The 21,607-nt window shown below is 40.1% G+C and overlaps 2 protein-coding genes across 2 annotated transcripts; one reads left to right on the forward strand and one right to left on the reverse strand.

Annotated features, from left to right (window-relative positions):
- The first annotated feature begins 6,850 nt into the window (after positions 1 to 6,850).
- Positions 6,851 to 15,505, forward strand: LOC133798761 (ERAD-associated E3 ubiquitin-protein ligase HRD1B-like). Its single transcript, XM_062237232.1, has 8 exons — positions 6,851 to 7,006; positions 7,605 to 8,150; positions 8,346 to 8,522; positions 8,751 to 8,900; positions 8,994 to 9,199; positions 14,193 to 14,346; positions 14,753 to 14,927; positions 15,036 to 15,505. Exons 2-8 carry the CDS (start codon positions 7,618 to 7,620, stop codon positions 15,153 to 15,155), a joined length of 1,515 nt encoding a protein of 504 aa, XP_062093216.1. The 5' UTR covers positions 6,851 to 7,006; positions 7,605 to 7,617; the 3' UTR covers positions 15,156 to 15,505.
- A 127-nt stretch (positions 15,506 to 15,632) lies between these two features.
- LOC133798762 (ER lumen protein-retaining receptor-like) lies at positions 15,633 to 18,155 on the reverse strand. The gene is made up of 6 exons (XM_062237233.1): positions 17,909 to 18,155; positions 17,185 to 17,450; positions 16,830 to 16,945; positions 16,174 to 16,247; positions 16,014 to 16,077; positions 15,633 to 15,912 (listed from the first exon to the last, which is right to left on the reverse strand). The coding sequence occupies exons 1-6, from the start codon at positions 17,997 to 17,999 to the stop codon at positions 15,876 to 15,878; spliced, it is 648 nt and encodes a 215-aa protein (XP_062093217.1). The 5' UTR covers positions 18,000 to 18,155; the 3' UTR covers positions 15,633 to 15,875.
- Between the last annotated feature and the right edge of the window lie 3,452 nt (positions 18,156 to 21,607).

Raw genomic sequence — 21,607 nt, forward strand, 5'->3', positions numbered from 1 at the left:
CATACACTATGCTTGGTTTCTCCAAGAACTTTATGGGCACTAGCCCCAAGGTCTCCGTTTCCCCAGAGGTGGCGAGCTTGGCAAGAGCGTCTGCATTAGCGTTCTGCTCCTGAGGTATTTGTTCGATCGAGCCTCGCTCAAACGTGGACAGCTCAGCTTTTACCTTTGCCAGATAGGCGGCCATCTTGGGTCCCCGTGCTTGATATTCGCCCAGAACCTGGTTTACCACGAGCTGGGAGTCACTGAAGCACTGGACGGAGCTCGCCTTCAACTCCTGGGCTATCCTCAGCCCAGCCATCAAAGCTTCATATTCAGCCTCGTTGTTGGAGGCTTTGAATTCGAATCTCAGCGCCGAGTGGAATCTATGTCCCTCGGGGGATATCAAAATGATTCCAGCTCCGGAGCCGTTCTCGTTGGACGAACCATCTACAAAGATCCTCCACGACGCCTGGGGCGAGGTGACTTGGGGTGAGTCTTCTGCGGGATCCTCCTGGAATCCCGCGCATTCTGCCATAAAATCGGCCAGGGCCTGACTTTTTATAGTAGTTCGCGGAGTGTACAAAATCTCGAACTGACTGAGTTCGATTGCCCATTTTAACAAACGTCCCGATGCTTCAGGTTTGCAAAACCTGCCTTAAAGGTTGATCGGTCATGACGTGTATCGAGTGGGACTGGAAGTATGGCCTGAGCTTTCGCGAGGCCGTGATGAGGCAGAACTCCAATTTCTCCATCAACGGGTACCGGGATTCAGCCCCGAGAAGTCTCTTGCTGATGTAGTAGACTGGTTTCTGAACTCGGTCTTCTTCTCATACCAACACGGCACTAGTTGCATCCCCAGTGACAGCCAGGTAGAGAAAAAGAGGCTCTCCTGCTTTGGGTTTGGATAGTACGGGCGACTCGGCCAGATGTGCCTTCAGGTCGAGCAATGTGCTTTCGCACTCCTCTGTCCATTCGAACTTCTTGATTCCTCGGAGCAGGTTGTAGAATGGCAAACACTTATCGGTGGACTTGGAAATAAACCGATTGAGGGCTGCCACTCTTCCTGTCAGGCCTTGGACATCTTTTCGCGACCTAGGCGAGGGAAGCTCGAGTAGTGATCTGATCTTGTCGGGGTTTGCTTCGATTCCTCGGGTATTGACTATGAAGCCCAGGAACTTCCCGGACGCGACTCCAAAAGTGCACTTCTGTGGATTAAGCCTCATGCCATACTCCCGTAGTATCTTAAAACATTCTTCCAGGTCGGAAACATGGTTATCGGCAGTCTTTGACTTGACTAGCATGTCATCAACATAAACTTCCATGTTTTTCCCGATCTAGCCTGCGAACATTCTGTTTACTAACCTTTGGTAGGTAGCTCCGACATTCTTCAGACCGAACGACATGACCTTGTAACAATAAACGTTAGTCGGGGTCATGAAGCTGGTGTGTTCCTGGTCTGCCGGATTCATGGCGATCTGATTGTAACCCGAATACGCGTCCATAAAGGACATGAGCTCGTGCCCCGCCATGGCATCTACCAGCTGGTCAATCCTTGGCAGTGGAAAACAATCCTTGGGGCAGGTTTTATTCAGGTCGGAGAAGTCTATGTAGGTCCGCCATTTTCCGTTGGGCTTCGGGACCAGCACGGGGTTGGTGACCCATATTGGAAACTTGGCTTCACGGATAAAGCCGCATTTCTTGAGCCGGGCAACCTCTTCCTTCAAGGCTTCAACTCGAGCTGTTCCTAGGCGTCTTTGCTTCTGGGACTTGGCGGGAATGCTTTTATCCAGATGAAGTGTATGCATGATGACACTCGGGCTGATTCCCACCATGTCCTCATGGGACCATGCAAACACGTCCAGGTTATCCCGCAGAAACTTAGTCAGCTCCGCCTTCCTCTTGCTACAGAGGTTTTTCCCGAGCTTGACCATCCGTGATGGATTCTGTGGATCAATGTTCACTTCCTCGAGCTCCTCAATCGCCTGGAGCTCGGATCTGTCCTCGCCTATTCGGGGGTCAATATCCTCACTTAAGACGACATTTTCCCCTTCGGCACTTTAAGGTTTTTCAATCTCAGGATCAGCTAAGGGTTCCTGAGATTCCTCTTCACCATCTTGAATGGCCATTGCCAGCTGCCTGGGTTTAGACTTTCCCTTCATGGAAATGTTGTAGCATTCCCTGGCAGCGAGCTCATCGCCATGGACAGTGCAGATTCCCGTGGAAGTAGGGAATTTCATCCCGAGGTGGCGAATGGAAGTGACGGCCTCAAACGCCATGAGCGTAGGTCGTCCCAAGATCGAGTTGTATACAGCGGAGCAGTCGATGACTACGAACTCGAGGAGCTTGGAGACTGTCCGAGATCCTTCTCCTAGGGTGATCACCAGCTCGATCGTCCCTATTGCTGCTGATCCCTCTCCCGAAAAACCATACAACATCATGGAGGTTGCCTTTAGCTCGGCAACGGTCAAACCCATCTTCTCCAACGTAGATCGGAACAGGAGGTTCACCGAGCTCCCGTTGTCGATTAGTACCCTCCTCACCCTCCGATTGGCGAGCTGAACTGCCACGACCAAAGGGTCATGGTGAGGGAACTGGACATGGCCCGGATCTTCCTCCGTAAAATGATCGGTTGCCTCTCCAATCGCTGCTGCTTTGACTGACGCTGCTCCGGGACGAACTCTACTCCGTTATGAGCCTTTAGTTCGTTCACATATCTCTTCTGGGCGCCTTTGCTCGTGCCGGCCATATGCGGACCTCCAGAGATGGTGGATATCTCTCCTCCAACCACGGGAGGAGGGACGTCCTGATCTACCCGAGGCCCGGGCTGACTGGCCGGGACTTCTGGAGCAGGTCGACTTGCTGGAACCCTGTTCCGTGCGTATTGAGCCAAGGGGCCGGCTCGGATGAGAGTCTTGATCTCGTCTTTTAAATGCCTATATTCGTCGGTATTGTGGCCAACATCGTTATGAAAACGGCAAAACTTGGAGGTGTCTCTCTTCCCCTTGTGGTGCTTTAATGGCTCCGGCCTCTTCCAGGGGACTTGAGTAGAGTTAGCTAGGAAGATATTCTCCCTAGACTGGGTGAGCTCTGTATAAGTCGCGAAGACGGGCTTGACTTTGTCTACGGACTTATTCTTCTTTTGGCCGTGCTGACTGTTTTCGCCATTTCCCTTTCTTTTGCCTCCACCAGGCTGGTTGTTCTGTGTGACATTTTGGGTCGCTGCCACGACCTCCGTCCCCACTCCAGCGGGCTGTTCGGGGACCTGGCTGGTTCCCGCAGCTGAGGCTTCGGCCTCCTCCAAGTTAATCCATTCTTGGGCCCTGTTAAGGAATTCGTTAACCGAGCTGACTCCCTTCCTTTGTATATCCTTCCAGAGATCTCCTCCAACGAGGATTCCAGTTCTCATGGCCATGAGCTTGGAGCTATCATCCGCGTCTCTGGCTCGAGCAGCGACGTTCGCAAATCTGTTCAGGTAGGCCTTCAGAGTCTCACCGGGCTGCTGCCTCACGTTAGCCAGGGAGTCGGCCTAAACACGGGCGGCCTGGGAGGCTCGGAATGCCCTTTTGAAGTCTGCCGAGAAAGTCTTCCAGGAGCTGATTGACTGTATTTTACTTTGCTTGAACCACTGCCTGGCAGGTCCAGTCAATGTGGAAGGGAAGATTAAACATCTCAGCTCGGGGCCAATGTTGTAGGCCATCATTAGGGTGTTGACCATCCCTAGATGGTCCGATGGGTCTCCGTCCCCATTGAACTTTGACAGGTGCGGCATACGGAAACCAGATGGGTACGCCGTTGCTGCTATACTGGGGGCGAAGAGTTCCATCTCGTCCTCTGAATCATATTCATCTTTTTCTTTTTCTGACAGGAGCTTTCTCATCTGCTCCTCCATCTGAGTCAGGCGCTCGAGGGTTTGGTCCTGATGTCCTTGGTTATTCCGGGGCTGTTCAATAGCTCCGGACCCATTGTACATATTTGGTGGGTTATTGCCCCTCCTATCTTGAGATAGGTTATTTAGGACATTCCCTCCGTTACGTACTTCGGACAGGGCCCCCCTGAGCGAGCATGACCATCTCCTCTTGCTTGCTCCCCTCTATGAGAGTTGAGGCGATCTCGCAGGTCGCCTCCCTGGGTGGTTTGATGACTTTGTGCCGAACTCAAATGCTGACGCAGGTCTCCCCCAGAGAGATCACTCCGGCGACTGCCGGTCTAGTGGCTCCTGCTAGATAGGCTTGGAGTTCACCTTTGACGGTGAGGATCTGGGCCTTCCCCCGGCGCCCTGCTACGCTGGGAAGGCCCAGTTGATGGCGAGTTTCTCCTACTACTCCCATAGGCTGGGATATCTCGGCGGGCCGAGGAGGAGACGAATATCTGATTGAAGAAGGAGGTTGCCTGACTGGAGAGACGATCCTAGTTTTGTCGAGACGGATCAAGTTTGGTGGGGGCCTTTCGGCCCTGCCAACCCGCTGGTCCCGCACCTGACGATCTGGACGAGGTGCAGGACGGTTGTTGGGGACGGGCTGATGCTGCGAGCCCTCCCCGGATCTCCTTCAGGAATTTCCTCGAGCTCCCTTGGACGCCCTCGAGGATGGTTGGGAGCTAGGAGTTGACATTCTGACCGAACGGATGTATTGCTGTTGCCTGGCTTCAGGCATTTCTTCGGAGTTTGCCTCTCGGTGGTGTGATGAAGGAGTGGAGTTGGCTGTCGGAAGTCTATCCGAGCGGCTATGCCTGGACCGGTTACCCCGGCGAGACTTAGGAGCCTCGCCTTGCCTCTCTCCGACGTTAGCGTCGATTGTGAGAGGGGGTAGTCGGGCCAGCACATCCTTGATCTGCTGATTAGCTATTGCTAGCTGGCCTCAACTGAGCGTTCTCCATCTCCACCGCCGTGTAATAACACGGGTTTGGATTAGGTGGCCGGGGGGCCGAACTTCCGGTGTCATCTTGGCCCACCGGCTGCTTTCCTGGGCGCTGCTGGGCCTCAGGAACTTATTCACCAGGGGTGGCATTTTGATGAGCCTCCTGCCCATCATGCTGTTATGCCTCGTTACCGTGCCTGGATTGAGTAGTCACCATGGTTGAGGGTGTTTGCGACAGCACTAATCGAACTTGCTCTCAATGAAAGCACCAAACTGTTGACGCGGTTCTTCGCCAACAGGTATTTAAGAAAAGAAGAGAAAGGGATTAGTGCTAATGTTGAACCGAAATAGATATATGATCTTAGAAATGAAAGGGTGACTCAATACACGTTTTTTAAGTGGTTCAAAGGTTAAAATCATTTTACTCCACTAGTCAGTATTATTGCTATATACTGGATATTTGATTAAAGGGTATTTCTTACAAGAGATAATCCAACTCTTATCAACTCCCAGGGTCTCCATATTTATAGGAGAAGGCACCGGGAGTTGGTAAGAAGGTCATCCCGTGACCTTCTTACCTATCGTATCAACTCTGTGACATTCATGATTAATTCATAAACCTGACACATAAGTGTGGTCAAATCAATAGGTAAGGAGATAATGGGCCGCACGGCCCAACCCAATCGTGGGTGTCTGAATACGCACGTTCCTGCTACGTGTCCGAGAGGTCAGGGGCATATCAGACACGTGATGTCTGATATATGCACGTTTACCTTGCGTGTGTTGACTTTACAAAGGGTCATAGCCTCCAGATCCAGCTCGTACCACGAGCTGGATACTTAACTCGACCTTCGGCCCTCAGAGTCCGGACTCAGTTCTCAGGCAAGCTTGGCGAACCCTTGGGTTACCTCGAGCTAAGGAGGTACGACCTTATGACGGCAGCTCCGGTGTTGGGGATGTCCACGAGATAATCATGATTAGGCCGCAGCTCAACTCGCTAATCAGCTGGTGGGAAAATCAGGGCGTACATAATGAATTATAGTTTTATAGTATATATAAATATTTATATCAATAATTTTTACATATATGACATCTAAACACAAATTATAAATATATATTTACATGGCTACATGACATATATATATATAATTCAATAATATTTAAAAAAAATTAATAATAGAAATAAAATAAGAATAGAAAAAGTCATACTGTAGAGAATAATATACATGCATCAATTATTTTTAGTTTCTAATGTATCTCACAATGTTATTTGATGAATAAAAATAGTTCTAATCACTTGATAAAAAACAAACTATCACAAATTTATAAGATAAAAAAAATATGTATGCCTTTATTATTTTTAAATAAATATGTTTTAATTATTTAAATTATCATAAAATATTTTAAAAATATCATATTTTAATTAATTAATTAATTTTTGTTTAAATTTATGTTTGTTCTAGTTTTTGAATTTCACAGTGACAGTAAAAAATTATATATATATATTATATGTTTAATATAATATTAAGTTTAAGTTTAATTAAATTTTATTTAAATTATAAAATATATAGTTTTATTATTTTTAAATAATTATTAGTATAAAATATTTAAAAAAAATATCTTATTTTAATTTATTTAATTATTTAATTTTATTTAAATTTAAGTCATGTTTACAATCTACCGTTAAATATAAAAATATTTTGTTAAAGGTAATATAAAAAAATAAAAAAATCGTTAAAATTAAAAAATTCTTTTATCTACACATTTTTTATATAGAAAAGATAATAAAAAAAAGAATTTAATTCCACAATTAAATAAAACAGTGGTATAAATAAATCTACAGTATGAAAAAACAAAAAATAATTACAGAATGAAAATATATTTTTTTATACGTTTATTGATTCTTTTATTGGTAAGAGACAAAAATACCCTATTATAAGTCAGGTAGAACGATGTCGTTTTGATCGGTCCCGTCCGGGCTAATATTGGAGGCAAATTGGATCGACGCTTCGATAACACGTGTCTCAACATGATTGGATCCTCATACATCATTCTTTTTTCTTTATTTTATTTCTGAAAGCAAAATTAGAGAAACATCATAGAGCAGAGACAGAATCAATCAAGCTTTTGAATCTGAATTGGAGGAAGGAAGGAGAGATCGTCTCTATCAGGTTCCCATTTTCTGCTATTGTAGTTCTAGGGCATTTTTTTGGTTTCATTTTATTCTTACGCTGCATTGTTTCTCAATTACATCAACTTTAGGGCTCACGCTTTCTTTAATTCTATATATTCTTCCCCTAAGAAATTAAATTCTGTTTTGGTGGATGTTGAAATTTCCAAAGTACGAGGAGAATGCGCTTTTTGATATCTTTTATGTTATCTTTAGGCCTCGAATCTTGGGGACCCAATTAGGTTGTTGTGGTGTTAAATTGTTTGAATCATCAAGAGTCACTTATTTCAATATCTTTCCCGTTTTTTTTTTGGGCGTAGACCATGATGTCTGATTTTCAATCTTTTAGTTTCTAAGAGACTTGGGTGGTTTGTATGGGAGATAAATTGAGAGAAAAGAAAGACGTACTTTGGATTTGAACCTTTTGTTTTCTTCTTCCTTATCAGAGAGCAATTTTTTTTTTACATATATTGTATGGATCCAACAAGGAAACTAGCTAGCTTTCTGTGTGTGTGTAGCCATTATCAAATTCGAGAGTTTAATTTTCCCTTTGCGTGTGGGTTGTAATTGTGTTGATTGGTTGTTGATGTATGTGGCAGCTCGCATAGGAAAATGATGAGGTTGCAGTCGTATGCAGGGCTTAGTTTTTTTGCTACTCTAGCAGTTATTTATCATGCATTTAACAGTAGAGGCCAGTTTTACCCTGCGATGGTTTATTTATCTACTTCTAAGATCAGTTTGGTGCTACTTCTCAACATGGGTTTGGTCATTATGTGTATTCTGTGGCAATTAACTAAGCGGGTTTTCCTCGGCACCCTCCGAGAGGCTGAGGTTGAGAGGCTAAATGAGCAATCATGGAGAGAGGTCATGGAAATTCTTTTTGCAATCACTATTTTCCGGCAAGACTTTTCAGTTTCGTTTCTTGCCATGGTTACAGCTCTGTTGTTGATCAAGGCTTTGCATTGGTTAGCTCAGAAGAGAGTTGAATACATGGAGACTACACCATCAGTAACAACGTTATCTCATATTCGGATTGTCTCTTTTCTCGGTTTCCTTCTTACGCTAGACAGTCTCTTTCTGTATACTTCAGTAAGTGAATTGATACAGTCACGGAAAGCTTCAGTTTCTCTTTTCTTTTCATTTGAGTAAGTAATCTTATCCACTAACTTTCATTGTGGTCTTGTTGATGAGTTTTGATATTATGGTTTCTGTTTATGATCCCTAATTAAAATTTAATTGAAGCTCCTCTACTTAAATCTTAATTGGAGTACGTTTTTGTCCACATAGTGAAAGATGCTGTTTAGTGCTAAAATGCTTACAACTTGATACTTTTTTGTCAGGTACATGATTCTTGCAACAACAACAGTGTCAACATTCGTCAAATATGTTTTCTATGTAAGTGACATACTTATGGATGGACAGTGGGAGAAGAAGCCTATCTATACATTTTATTTGGAACTCATACGTGACTTGCTTCACTTGTCTATGTACCTGTGCTTCTTCCTTGTGATTTTCATGTGAGTATTATTTTCAACCTTTAGGTGTACCGTCTCTTATGAGTGCTAACAAGCTTCCCAGATTGGACTTTTTTTTTTCACATAAAAAAATGTGTAATACATGTTTATATCTGACCATTCATATGCATTGCATATGTCTCATTTTTATTAAATCAACCATTGAATGTTGGCCTGCATCCTTTTTTTTCTTCTTTAAAATTATCTTCCTGAACTTGATTCGGTTTTCAGGAATTATGGAGTACCTTTACACTTGATACGGGAGCTCTATGAGACATTTAGGAACTTTAAGATTCGTGTTGCTGATTACGTTCGTTACCGAAAGATCACTTCAAATATGAATGACCGATTTCCTGATGCAACACCTGAAGAGCTCACTGCGTGAGTAAACTTGGTTCAGTCTCTTGTGGATTATTCTTGTGATTATTACATTCTTACAGACAGTGTTATCGTTTCTTTCTGATGGATGTACAGAACTGATGCAACTTGCATCATTTGCCGTGAAGAGATGACCACAGCTAAGAAATTGATTTGTGGACACCTTTTCCACGTGCATTGCTTGCGTTCATGGTTAGAGCGACAACATACATGTCCTACCTGCAGAGCTTTAGTTGTGCCTCCTGATAGTGCAACAAGTGCAACTGGAGGACAGAATGCATCCCGATCAGATACCCGTCAAGGTGAGTTAATTGTTAAGGTATTTTTGTACATATTTTGTATTTTACGAAAATACCAGATAGTTTATTAAAACAGTGGTGCTCTAATAACTCTTCAAACATTTCCTCCTTATTATATGGCTTAAACGATAACCATTCGATTTTCAAACTAATTAACTCACTAGGCCTTTCTAGTAAATAAATACTATTAAAAATAATTTATGGAAATCAGACGCTAAAATCTAAACTCATTTAATTAAAATACTTAAAAGATCTTTATAAAGTAAACATGCACCGGTTTGGGATCCAACTTAAAAACTAAACATATTTAATGTCCTAGCTAAAATAAAATAGTAAGCATTTTAAAGAAAACCTAGTTTAATAACTTAAGTCTCAAAACTAAACAAAAATAAATTTGAAAACAAAACAAAAGCCCAGACAGACATTGCCAACTGTTAGCCCTTCATCAAGCTACGCGCACATAGGAGCGCATAGATGAGGGTGCGTGCTCTCGGGTGCAAGCATCAGGCAGGCGCGCACGCGCATGGGCCTAGGCCTTGGTGAATGGATGTGACCAAGTGGTTAACTGACGGTTACTATGGATTATCAGAAGGATACACGTGGTGTGCCTAGATCCTTGGAAGGATGAATCTAACGGTGCTTGTCCCAGATGCTTGCCTGAGCGACATGTGGCTGCCCAAGGGGCATGTGGCTGCCCAAGGGGCATGTGGCTTGCTTGAGGGACATATTGCAAGCTGGTTGGTCTAGCTAACACCTAGATAATTGGGGTTGTCAACCGATGCCTCTGTTGGCATGTTATTTTTGTAGCCTAGGCGCTTGAGATATCAGGAGATGTGATGTCCAATGCATAAACACTTGTATTTGAGTAATATACAAAGTTGGGAGGGGGCTCCCGTAAATTGTGTGCCTTTTACTTGTGTTATGTGATTGTGTTCACTTGATCCTTAGTGTGCGCGGTGTTTACTCGGTGTTGCTGTCTGTTTGCGTGATTGAGTGTGTTGTTGGTTGACTAGGTTTGGAGACTTAGGTCATCACAGGCAAAAAAAATTTGTAGTGTGGATTTGACCCTGTGACAATTGGTATCAGAGTTAAGGCTCGAGTTGGGAACTAAGAAACAATAGTTACAATGGCAGAATTGAGAGAAAAGGTTGAAAGGCTCGAGGAATGTGTTGGTGCCCCATCGGACGATAGCGATGTTAGTTTGTTCATTCTTGGTGAAGAATATATGGAGCAGTTAGTTGTCCTCGGAAATGCTATATCGGACTTACAGAAGGATGCTACCGAAAGGATTGGTGTGATCGGTCAGGCCATGACCGAAATGGAGAAGGATCTTCCCGGGAAGATCAAGGTGTTGTCTGAAGACATTTTAGCCCTGTCACATTTAGTGAAAGACCGTGCCATGGCGCTTGATGCGGATGTGGCGCATTTGAAAAGGGTGATGGCTAATCAGGCAACCGCATCTGAGTCTTCTGGGGTTTCCTCCATGATCAAGGTTCCGGAACTAAAAACCTTCAACGGAAGTTGGAATTCCGAGGAATTGGAAAATTTCCTTTGGGATATGGAGCAATATTTCTGGGCCGCAAGGATTCCTGATTTTGAAAGGGTGTCAATAACCAGCATGCATCTTCTGGGTGATGCCAAGTTATGGTGGCGTACCAAGATGGAAGATGATGCTAATGCTGGTCGACCTAAGATAGAGACATGGGAAATTTTGAAAAAGGAACTAAAGGATCAGTTCCTTCCCTGCAACACAACATGGGTTGTTAGGGAATCTCTTAAGAAACTTAAGCACATGGGTACAGTACGAGACTATGTCAAGGAATTCAGTTCCTTGTTGCTGGATATCAAAAACATGTCCGAGGAGGACAAGTTGTTTAATTTTATATCAGGACTAAAACCTTGGGCATAGGCTGAACTGAGGAGGCAGGCAGTGATAGATCTAACCATGTCCATTGCTGCTACTGAGAAACGGGTAGATTATTAGTACATGGCCCAGACTTCGCAGGGAAATGCAAGCAAGTCAACCGGTGGGAAAAAGAACAACAAGACTTCGCTGGGAAATGAGAGAAATATGAAGGAGGGTTGGGCACGGAACAATCAAAAAGGTTTCTCCAATGCCCCTAACAACCAGGGCAAAGAGGAGCGTGGGCTGCTTCATTTGTCAAGCCCTTACATGGCGCGGGAATGTAAGGGCTTCATTTGTCAAGCCCTTTCGCAGGGAAATGCAAGCAAGAAGTCAACCGGTGGGAAAAAGAACAACAAGACTTCGCTGGGAAATGAGAGAAAGATGAAGGAGGGTTGGGCACGGAACAATCAAAAAGGTTTCTCCAATGCCCCTAACAACCAGGGCAAAGAGGAGCGTGGGCTGCTTCATTTGTCAAGCCCTTACATGGCGCGTGAATGTAAGGTCAAGAATGTTCAAGCCCTTTTAACCTCACATACTAGATCCCTGTAGAATACTTTTCGACCATACACCGCCCAAGGATTATCCATTTGGCCCGTGGTGTTTCTGTTCACCAAGGCCTATGCGCGCACCCCCATCTGCGCGCTCCTATGCGCACGTAGCCTGATGAGGGGCTAACACCAACCCATGAGGTTAGTTTATCACAGTATGTTAGTACTCACTCCCAAGTTGAGATCCCACCAAACCAACTCATCACCATCAAATGATTAATCCTTGCCTTAATCTTTACCTACAACACTACTGAAGTAACTGATGAGTTAATGCCTAGTAAGGAAGCACAAAGAGAACAACTAAATAACTATCATATATGGCATCATAAACATATCAATCACATTACTAAACTCTAGTCAATAACCACACCAAACATTGAACTAATAAATACAATGTATGCTAGGAATCAACTAATGTGAGGTACCAACCTCCTAGACTTACAAGCCAAACTAGAGCACATTGCTCAAACTTACCTTCCCGTTGACGAAACATGCATGTTAGAATATTTTAATCCCAACATTCACACTAGCACAAGCAACTAAGCATACAAGTAATCGCATAAATTTTCACATATCTTAAGTTAGTTTGTGTGAGAACTTCCTTACCTCTGCTCCTCGGACATTTAGTACTAGATCTTATGCATGATCAAACATATTATCTTATTAAAATGAATTACTGTTACCAAATTAGGAATCTAAGACTTATGAGAAACCTAACGCCTGCAACTAGACTTGATTCTAAGACACTCGGGCAAAATTACTAAAATACTCCTAACCCAAAAAATTACCAAAATACCCCTACTCAGGAATACCAATAAATTAAACACATTTAATTTATATTTATCTGATAAATAACTATCCTTTATTCTCTTAGCCTAATTAATTAATTAATATTTGTACAATAATTAATTAATTAATATTCATCCTTATTTTAAAATTAATCAATAAATATCTAAGCTTCTATAAATGATTTTGACTTTAAACAATGTGAATTAACAAAGCAATGTGATTCATGTTGCATCATCAATAACATTTTATTTCTAGTATAGAACCTAACCTAAGAATCAACATAAGATAATGAACAAGGATGTAATCCTTACCTTGTAAAGCCAAATGCCTATATAATCTCTCCTTCTTTTTGCAAGTTTCAAATCCTAACATGATTATACACATATTATTTATCTAATCATCAAAGCTATTGAACCAAAAATCAAGAACCAAACCCTTACCTTGATCAAACCCTGGTTTTGACTTCCCTTGCTTCCTATTGTGTGAGAGAAAAAGAATTTTTTTTTCTGTTCTTTTTCTTCTCTTGTACTTATTAGATGAAAATCTATTTTCGAGAAAAATATCTACATCTTGTTTTAATTTAAATTCAACCTCTACTCTCTCTCTCTAATTACTATTTTTTTTTTGTCGAGATCTCGCTAATCACTATTAGATATTTCTTTTATTAACAAAACTAATTCTCAATCTATAAAATGACTACTAAATTTATTAATAACTACAACGTAACAAATATCTACATATCTTTTATCTTCATTAAAAGTACTAATGCTTAAATTCTAATTACTATATCATCTAATAAATCTTTGACCAATCTCTAAGTGCCACCTCACTTCTTTAGTTATTTTTTCATCAATAATAGCAATAAATAATCAAATAATATCCCATAACTCTAATATAACACTTAAATAACCATTAATAATTTCCCATTAATGGTCTTATTGGAGTATGATATCTCAAAATAACACTCAAACATTGTCACAAATAAATATTAATAGTGTGACACTATGTGACCAAAAATTTATAGGCCATGTTCTAAAGCTACCTTAAATAACCTATAACTTTATTCTAAATAATTAAATAATCTTTATTTAATTATGGGAATATATTTATTTGGTACCCTATATTTTTGCAAAGTATCATTTTAGTACCCTCTGTTTTCAATAATGCTCATATGGTACCCTGTATTTTAAAATCGTACATATTTGGTACCCTAAACTCAGATTTGATAGATAAAATTGTCAATTTAATCAAACTGCTGTCAATTATGTAAGTTACAAATTTAAATTTAATTACATAATTATATATAACTGATGACAGTTTGATCATATTGAAAACAGAGGGTACCAAAATGATATTTTGCAAAAACATAAGGTACCAAATGAGTATATTCCCTTTAATTATTATAATATTATTTTTAATTCTAAGCTATCACCTCTAGTATTTATTAAAATAAATAATATTCTCAATATTATTTTAATATTAATATATCCATTCACAAAACTATTCATATAAACAAAATAAATAAAAGGAAAAAAACAATAATTGGGTTATTACATAAACTATATTACTAGATTCATAATCTGTGAAAGAGTGATCCAAGTACGTTTATTTCGGGATTGATGTTTTCGCCTTGTTTACAATGCTATGATGCCCATTTGGCTCGTTTGACACTCCAGTAGTATATTGTTTTAGTGTAGTGTTATGTCCAAGTTCTGCAGAATTAAGTAATTTCTTAACTGTATTGGGGAAACAGGGACAGGAACTTCAGGTTTATCTGCTCAGGGTTCAGCTGGTGATGTTGCTGGTGATAGTTTGAGCCAGCATCAGGCCAGGCTCCAAGCTGCTGCAGCTGCTGCCTCAATATATGAGAAATCTTATGTTTATCCTTCTGCAAACACTTCCGCATGGTATGTGTTCTGTTTTTTTTTAACCAATGGTATACCATATTCTATTTTGTCTGGATATAAGTATTTTCTGTCGTGTCCGGATTAGAATGCATTCATAATTTATGTTCACAGACTTCTGATCTTAAAACTGAATACATTGTGGTAGCATACTCTTTGGAACCCTATCTGCAACCCTAAGACATTTTAAAATATTAGTTGCTCAAAGTTTTGAAGTACATAAAGAGTTGAAATTTGCATATGCTTTGGGAGTTTTATCCCACGTTCGCTTTCTGCATATCTAGTACGAAAAACATGTTGCGATTGTTGTCAATGTTTTACCGCCTCTGTAGGGACCACTTCAGATGTCAGACATGGCATGAAGAGCAATAATACAAAATCATTGAAACAATTTTCCTCTTGATGGCAGGTATCCTGGATATGTATGTCCTCAGGTGCAATTACCTTTAGCCAGTTCATCTGGTATCGAATCCAGTGGTGAACATGCAAATTTCTCTAATGATTGGCAGAGGTTGAACAGTGATCCGAAAATACAAGATTATCTACGGGAAACTCAACTGAAGCTTGTGCAACATCAGATAGAGGTATAACAATTCATCAACAATTTAATGTTGACCTACCAAATTTACCGAGAATGATCATACATATATTTCTTATAGTTATTCTGTTTAGTGATAACTTTTCTTCCACAGAACCTACAAAATCAGCTTCAACTTTTACAGAACGCTAAAGCCGAGGAAAGCCTAAACCCAGACAGCAAAGAGAAGAGCGCTGAATCTTCATTTGACTCGGAATATGGACGCCATGACTGATTTAATAGCCCTTGGCCCTTTACATATTGTATGGATACATATCTCAGTAGATTCAAGATGTGCATATAGGGAAACACAGATCGATAAGAGGTGGTGCATTGCTCTTCAGACTGGAACTTTCGCTTGTGTATGATGATGGCTGCTTCCAAGCAATGCCATATTTTCTCATGTAGCCGATCTATGTCGAATGGTTTATGGCGTTTTGGCTTTTGATGTAACATGTGTAGTGCTAATTTGCACACAGAATATATGTTCTTTATCTCACTTGGAAACTTTGGACAAGTTGGAGTATGTTAGAGCAATTACTAAAGTCAAGCAATGAAGATCTTGAATATCCCAATGTTTGTGAATGATTTTTGTGTTATTACCTATTGCACAAACTGCTATTTGAAAAGGATGGCCAGCTAAATGAATTACTTATAATTTTAAAGTATCATGAAGATACAAGGCATTCTAATATAAAATAAAATAAAGAAATAAGACATTCTAATATACTCCTGTAAATTGATAGTAATGAATTCCAATTGTCCAAAACTCGCCATTTCGAACACTTCTCAAAAGAAACCTAAAACTTCTTAACCCTGCAATTAATTTGTACATGGTTTCTTCTCCCAGTAGTGTGAAACATAAAAAAAAATATGAATAATGTGTTCTGCAATTTAAACTGAATATAATAATGTGTTATTATATGTTCAAGGAATATAGGCAGAAAGATCCCCTTCAGGCAGGAAGTTTAAGCTCCTCGTGCTTCTGCCAGCTGAAGAAAATTTCAGATAAAAGTCATTATGATGGAAGCATAATAATCAGTGACATTTCTCAGCAGCAAATACTAGACATGATAGTAAATCTGAATGGTACCTCTTAATATAGTAGTAGAAAAAGTCAGCATAAAGAGTGGTCTGGAGAAGGCCTGAAAGCCAAGCTGTGTTTGGTGGATGGAAAGAAATTCATTAGCAATAGCATAACTCTTAGACTGGATGACCAAACTTTGAAAGAAAAAGACAAGAAAAACACATACGTATCCAGCGGATTTTGTGAATCTCTGTGAAGAAACGATATACCCAGTTGAAGAGATACATGACTCGATAAGTTCTGCAAGTATATCAATGATCAATCAAAAGATAATACAAAGATGGTCATTAGATAATACTAACTTTGAAATGGAGTAACAGCTTTTTATATGCAGTCGTTAGGTCTTATGAGAAATAGAAAAGGAAGCAACTACCACAAAGTACATACGACAAACAGAACATATAGATTCCACACCTACCTTCTGAGCAAAACAATGATATACCATTCTTGTTTTTTAGAGATCTCAATGAGATTTTATTCCTTAGTAGAACATAAGTATTCATTTGAATTATTTCAACCTAAAAGAATCAGCATTGTTCCATAAAATCTGGAGAGACATGTATAATGTAGACTACGAATATAATTATTGCTTGTATGGCAAGGAGTGAAATAAACTATGTTCACTTCCCTCCTTAAAAGAATATAAAACACTAAATAGGTGATAACTATTGTATCTAAGCAGCATTTAGGTTCTAATATAACTCACACCACCAGAACTTGGTGACAGGAGAAAACATTCAACTAATTAAACTAGATCCCTAACAAGTCTTGAGTCAAAAAAAGATGGAATATAGCACAGAAATTAATGAAAAAGAGACATACCCAAGAAGGAATACATATTTCCCAGTTAAGTTGTCAATGTTACTTGACCTTTGCAGCAATACCAACTGTGGTAAGATTGCTACAGCTTCAAGATATATGGAAAATGTCCATAGAATCTGGGAAAAAAAGAGAGAAGAAGAAAGGAAGTTTTTGTCAATACTAGATACAAGTGAAAGGTGGCAGTACCACACAATCTGATAGTCTTGGTTTGTCAAGTATAAGATAACTGGAAAGTAATAAAAAACTCTTTGCGAATGCTAATCGAGATTTCAATGTATTTTCTTCTAACCTTTATGACACCGTTTATGTCATGTTAATTACAAAATTGGAGCGAGTGAGAGAAAAAGAAACATACCTCAATTACAGAAAACTCATGAGGAACCAGGATAGCCATCAGAAAGCAACCGAAAATGAGATAGTAATGTTTGAAAGTATCCTGATTCTTATTGTATGTTTGCTTGACTACATTATGGTACCTCATATACCAAAAGATGGCAATGGAAGTTCCAATGAAGATTAACTTCATCAAACTGTTGTACAAAGAGTAATTCCGAATGAACAAGTCAATGTATCGAGTGACAAACACCAACACATACATTTCTTGAGTTTTGAGTGAAATTCCTGTCAACAGAATAATTGATTTTAACACTTCAGAAGTTTGAAACAATCGATGGAGAAACTGATAAACATAAATTATGCAACATTAGTCCTCACTTACTAAAGACATAAAAATTTCCTCTAAACTTTTACATTATTATTATTTATTTGGTTGGATTAATGCTGCATCAAACAACCACCAAGAGATTCATATAAACAATATACTTTGGGAACCAAAAAGAGTTGTCAACTTTAGATTCTTTGGAGGAGTACACCAATCTGTTTCAGGGCTCAGTCAAGAATAACTACAAAAAGGGTTTTGCACAAATGGGAGGGAAGAAAGATACTCAGTTAAATGTTTCACATTAAGGAAACGAGGATTACACAATTTCAAAAACTTGAGAAAAAGAAAAAAGGGAAATTTGTGATCCAAGTTGAAACCTTGAAAAGGTAAAGATAAGAATAAGAAGGGAAAACCATACCAGCACAAGACTTGGTTGTGCGGATCTTGAGGAGGAGTACTACTATGCTGAGGAGGTGGGTCATGTCCCCCGCCAACCTAAACACGTTCATTTTGCACTAAGATCTTTTAACTGTTAACTCTCTCTTTGTTTGTTTTCTCTTTCGCAGCCTCCTCCACCCGCAACACCCTGCTCCTCTCCCCCTCTGCTATCCTCTACGTGTGCTTTACTCTGTTAACTTGAGGTTGACTTGACTATCTCTTTCCACTTGCCACATTCCCTTTATTATTATTATTATTATTATGGCAAATACCATTACAGTCTTGTTGTGCAAAAATTATCTATCATATCTTCTATATCTTCTATTTTATTAAATGAGAATTTGCATCTTGCGTTTTTGCAAAATGAAACAAAAAAGTATCCTAAGTCTAATTTTGGTCAAATATTTTTTAAATATGACCAAAATACCCTTAATTTTATTAAGTTAAGAATTAGTTTAAAATTTAAAATAGATTTTAAAATAAATTAAATTGATTTTAAAATAAAAAACTAATCAAAACATTAAATTATTTAAAAAAAAATTTGAAACTAAACCAAAATTCAAACTGAGATTCACAATAAAAAATCCAAATCAAATTCAAAAACCTATAACTCATAATAGAAAAGAAAAAACCTATCCAAAAAATCCTCTTGATTTCATATCTTCATATTCACAAATAAAAAATTGAAAAACCGCAAGTCCCTCAAATTCGACATCCTTATATTCAATCAGCAACCAGATTCAACCATGAATCTTAAGCTCAACAAACCGAAGACCCATTCAAGCCCCAAATCAATTCGTAAACTAGAAAACACTTGAACTTCGGCCGTCCCTCTCGTGCGTCGCCCCACCAATTGCCATCAGCGAATTCCGATGGTGAAGAGCACCACGCGAAGTTTCCTAGATTCATCGCACCCCAGCAAGTCCCAAATCTCAAACTTCAGCCCATCCTAGCTCACCTCAGGTCTCGCTTTCATCTTCGGCTTCAGATTTCACGCCCCTCAACTCCAACCCCAACCCGATACCTTGTCCCTCGATTTCTCTATCTCATTTGTCCCAAATCGCACAAACTAAAATTAAATCAAGAACAACAAGAATACCAACCAAAAAATTGCAATCAAAACACAGATTCATAGCAAATAAATCATTCAAATAATCTAACAATAAAATGCAATATCTAATAAAATCTAGGTTTAGCTTTTCATTTGTTTTACAAATTGAAACCCGAGTTCACAAATCTGTTGTAACGCTCCACGTCATTATGGCTGCTTTCTAGAATGATGACTGACCCTACAAACCAACACGAGTCTTTCCAACGTGCTTTGTCCTCACTCGCACGCTTCTTGGGAAAACTTCCTAGGAGGTCACCCATCTTAAGATTACTCCAAGTCAAGCATGCTTAACTTTGGAGTTCTCAATTGATGGACGACCGAAAAGAAGATGCATTTTGTTGATATAGGTAGTACCCATCAATCCATTTAAGCCACCTTCAACTGTGTAGTCCCATACCTACATAGTCTTAGAATCATCACACTTGACCTTCCCCAGGCGATGTGGGATTGCACAGCTTTACCCGGTCTTTCCCCCTACGGATCACGGGATACTGATTGTCACAATCACCCCCCCTCAGGAGTCCGACGTCCCCGTCGGCCACACTTCCGGCTGGGTCAAGGCTCTGATACCATTTGTAACGCCCCATGTCACTATGGCTGCTTTCTAGAATGACGACTCGCCCTACAAACCAACATGAGTCTTTCCAGCGTGCTTTGTCCTCACTCGCACGCTTCCTGGGAAAACTTCCCAAGAGGTCACCCATCTTGAGATTACTTCAGGTCAAGCACGCTTAACTTTGGAGTTCTCAAGTGATGAGCTACCGAAAAGAAGATGCATCTTGTTGATATAGATAGTACCCATCAATCCATTTAAGCCATCTTCAACTATGTAGTCTCATACCTACATAGTCTTAGAATCATCACACTTGACCTTCCCTAGGCGATGTGGGATTGCACAGCTTTACCCGGTCTTTCCCCTTACGGATCACGGGATACTAACTGTCACATCTGCTCACTTTATCCTGTCGGCACCTTCCACTTCTTTCCAGAAACCATGAAAAACATAGCATCATCTCTCTTCCATGGCCGTCGGCCCTTGAAAACACAGACCGACCATCGTTAGACCCTCGTATACCTGTGTGGTCAATGCTCTAGATCTACAACTTTGTTGCCAGTCCATTCAATCTGAGTTCTCTCCCTAGCTCCGTCGATGCCCCATGATTGATGCTTCAGATCTGCAAGTTCGCAGCTCAATCAAAGAGGATAATGGGCCATATTTGAAAGCAAGCCAATAGCTCATCACTGTCAATCGACTTGAAGAAACGAGCACACCACTTGACAACCCCAAATCTCCCTTGGAAATTGACGACCCTAAATCTATATAATAGAAGAAGAAGAAGAAGAAGAAGAAGAAGAAGGAAAAAATCGGATGAAAAATCAATCGGACGAAAAATCAATTTCTTTAGTTTTGTTTTTAGTAAACCCTGTTTGTTTATTTTTAAATTATTTATGTTGCTATTTTATTATTTAAATTAGTTTTTTATTTTAAATATTTAACTAATTTTTAACTTAATAAAACTAGGGGTATTTTGGTCATATTTAAAAAATATTTGATCAAAATTGGGCTCTGTTGACGCGGTTCTTCGCCAACAGGTAATTAAGAAAATAAGATGAAGAGATTAGTGCTTAATAATGAACCGAAACAGATAGATGATCTTTAAAATGGACTGATGACACAACTACATTTTTTAGGTGGTTCAACGGTTAAAATCCTTCTACTCCACCAGCCAATATTATTGCTATATTTCTGGTATTTTTTACAAGGTATTTTGTTATGTAATAGAATCCAACCCTTTGCAACTCCCAAGGTCTCCATATTTATAGGAGAGGGCACCTGAGAGTTGGTAAGGGGGGTCATCTCGTGACCTTCTTACCCATCATGTCACTTCTGCGACATTCATGATTAATTCCTAAAACCTGACAAATGAAGTGTAGTCTAATCAACAGGTAAGGGGGATAATGGGCTGCACGGCCCAACCCAGTCGTGGGTGCTTGAATACGCATGTTCATGCTGCATGTCCGAGAATTCAGGGATATATCAGACACGTGATGTCTGATATATGCACGTTTACATTGCGTGGTTGACTTTATTAGGAGTCACGGCTGATGTCTGATATATGCACGTTTACATTGCGCGGTTGACTTTATAAGGAGTCACAGCTTCCACCTCCAGCTCGTGCCCCGAGCTGGACGCCTTCCTGACCTGCGGTCTTTATTTTCCTGACTTAGCCCTTAAATAATCTTGGTGAACCTTTGGTTATCTCGAGCTAAAGAGGTAGGACCTGACGACAGCAGCTCCGGCCATGTGGTATCCACGTGGCTGATATAATTAGGCTGGCAATTTTCGATACGACACGATGACACGACTCGAAAACGACACGAAATAAATGGGTTTGGGTGACACATTTAATTTTCGTGTCATAATCGTGTCGACACGTTTAACACGTTTATTAAACGTGTCATTTTCGGGTCAACCCGCTTAACCCGAAAATGACACGCTTAAGACACGTTTAAGATTATATAACATTTTAATTTATTTATATTATGTTAATCGTGTCAATTTTGTGT

This window comes from Humulus lupulus, chromosome 8 (genome assembly GCF_963169125.1).
Source record: "Humulus lupulus chromosome 8, drHumLupu1.1, whole genome shotgun sequence".
NCBI lineage: Eukaryota > Viridiplantae > Streptophyta > Magnoliopsida > Rosales > Cannabaceae > Humulus > Humulus lupulus.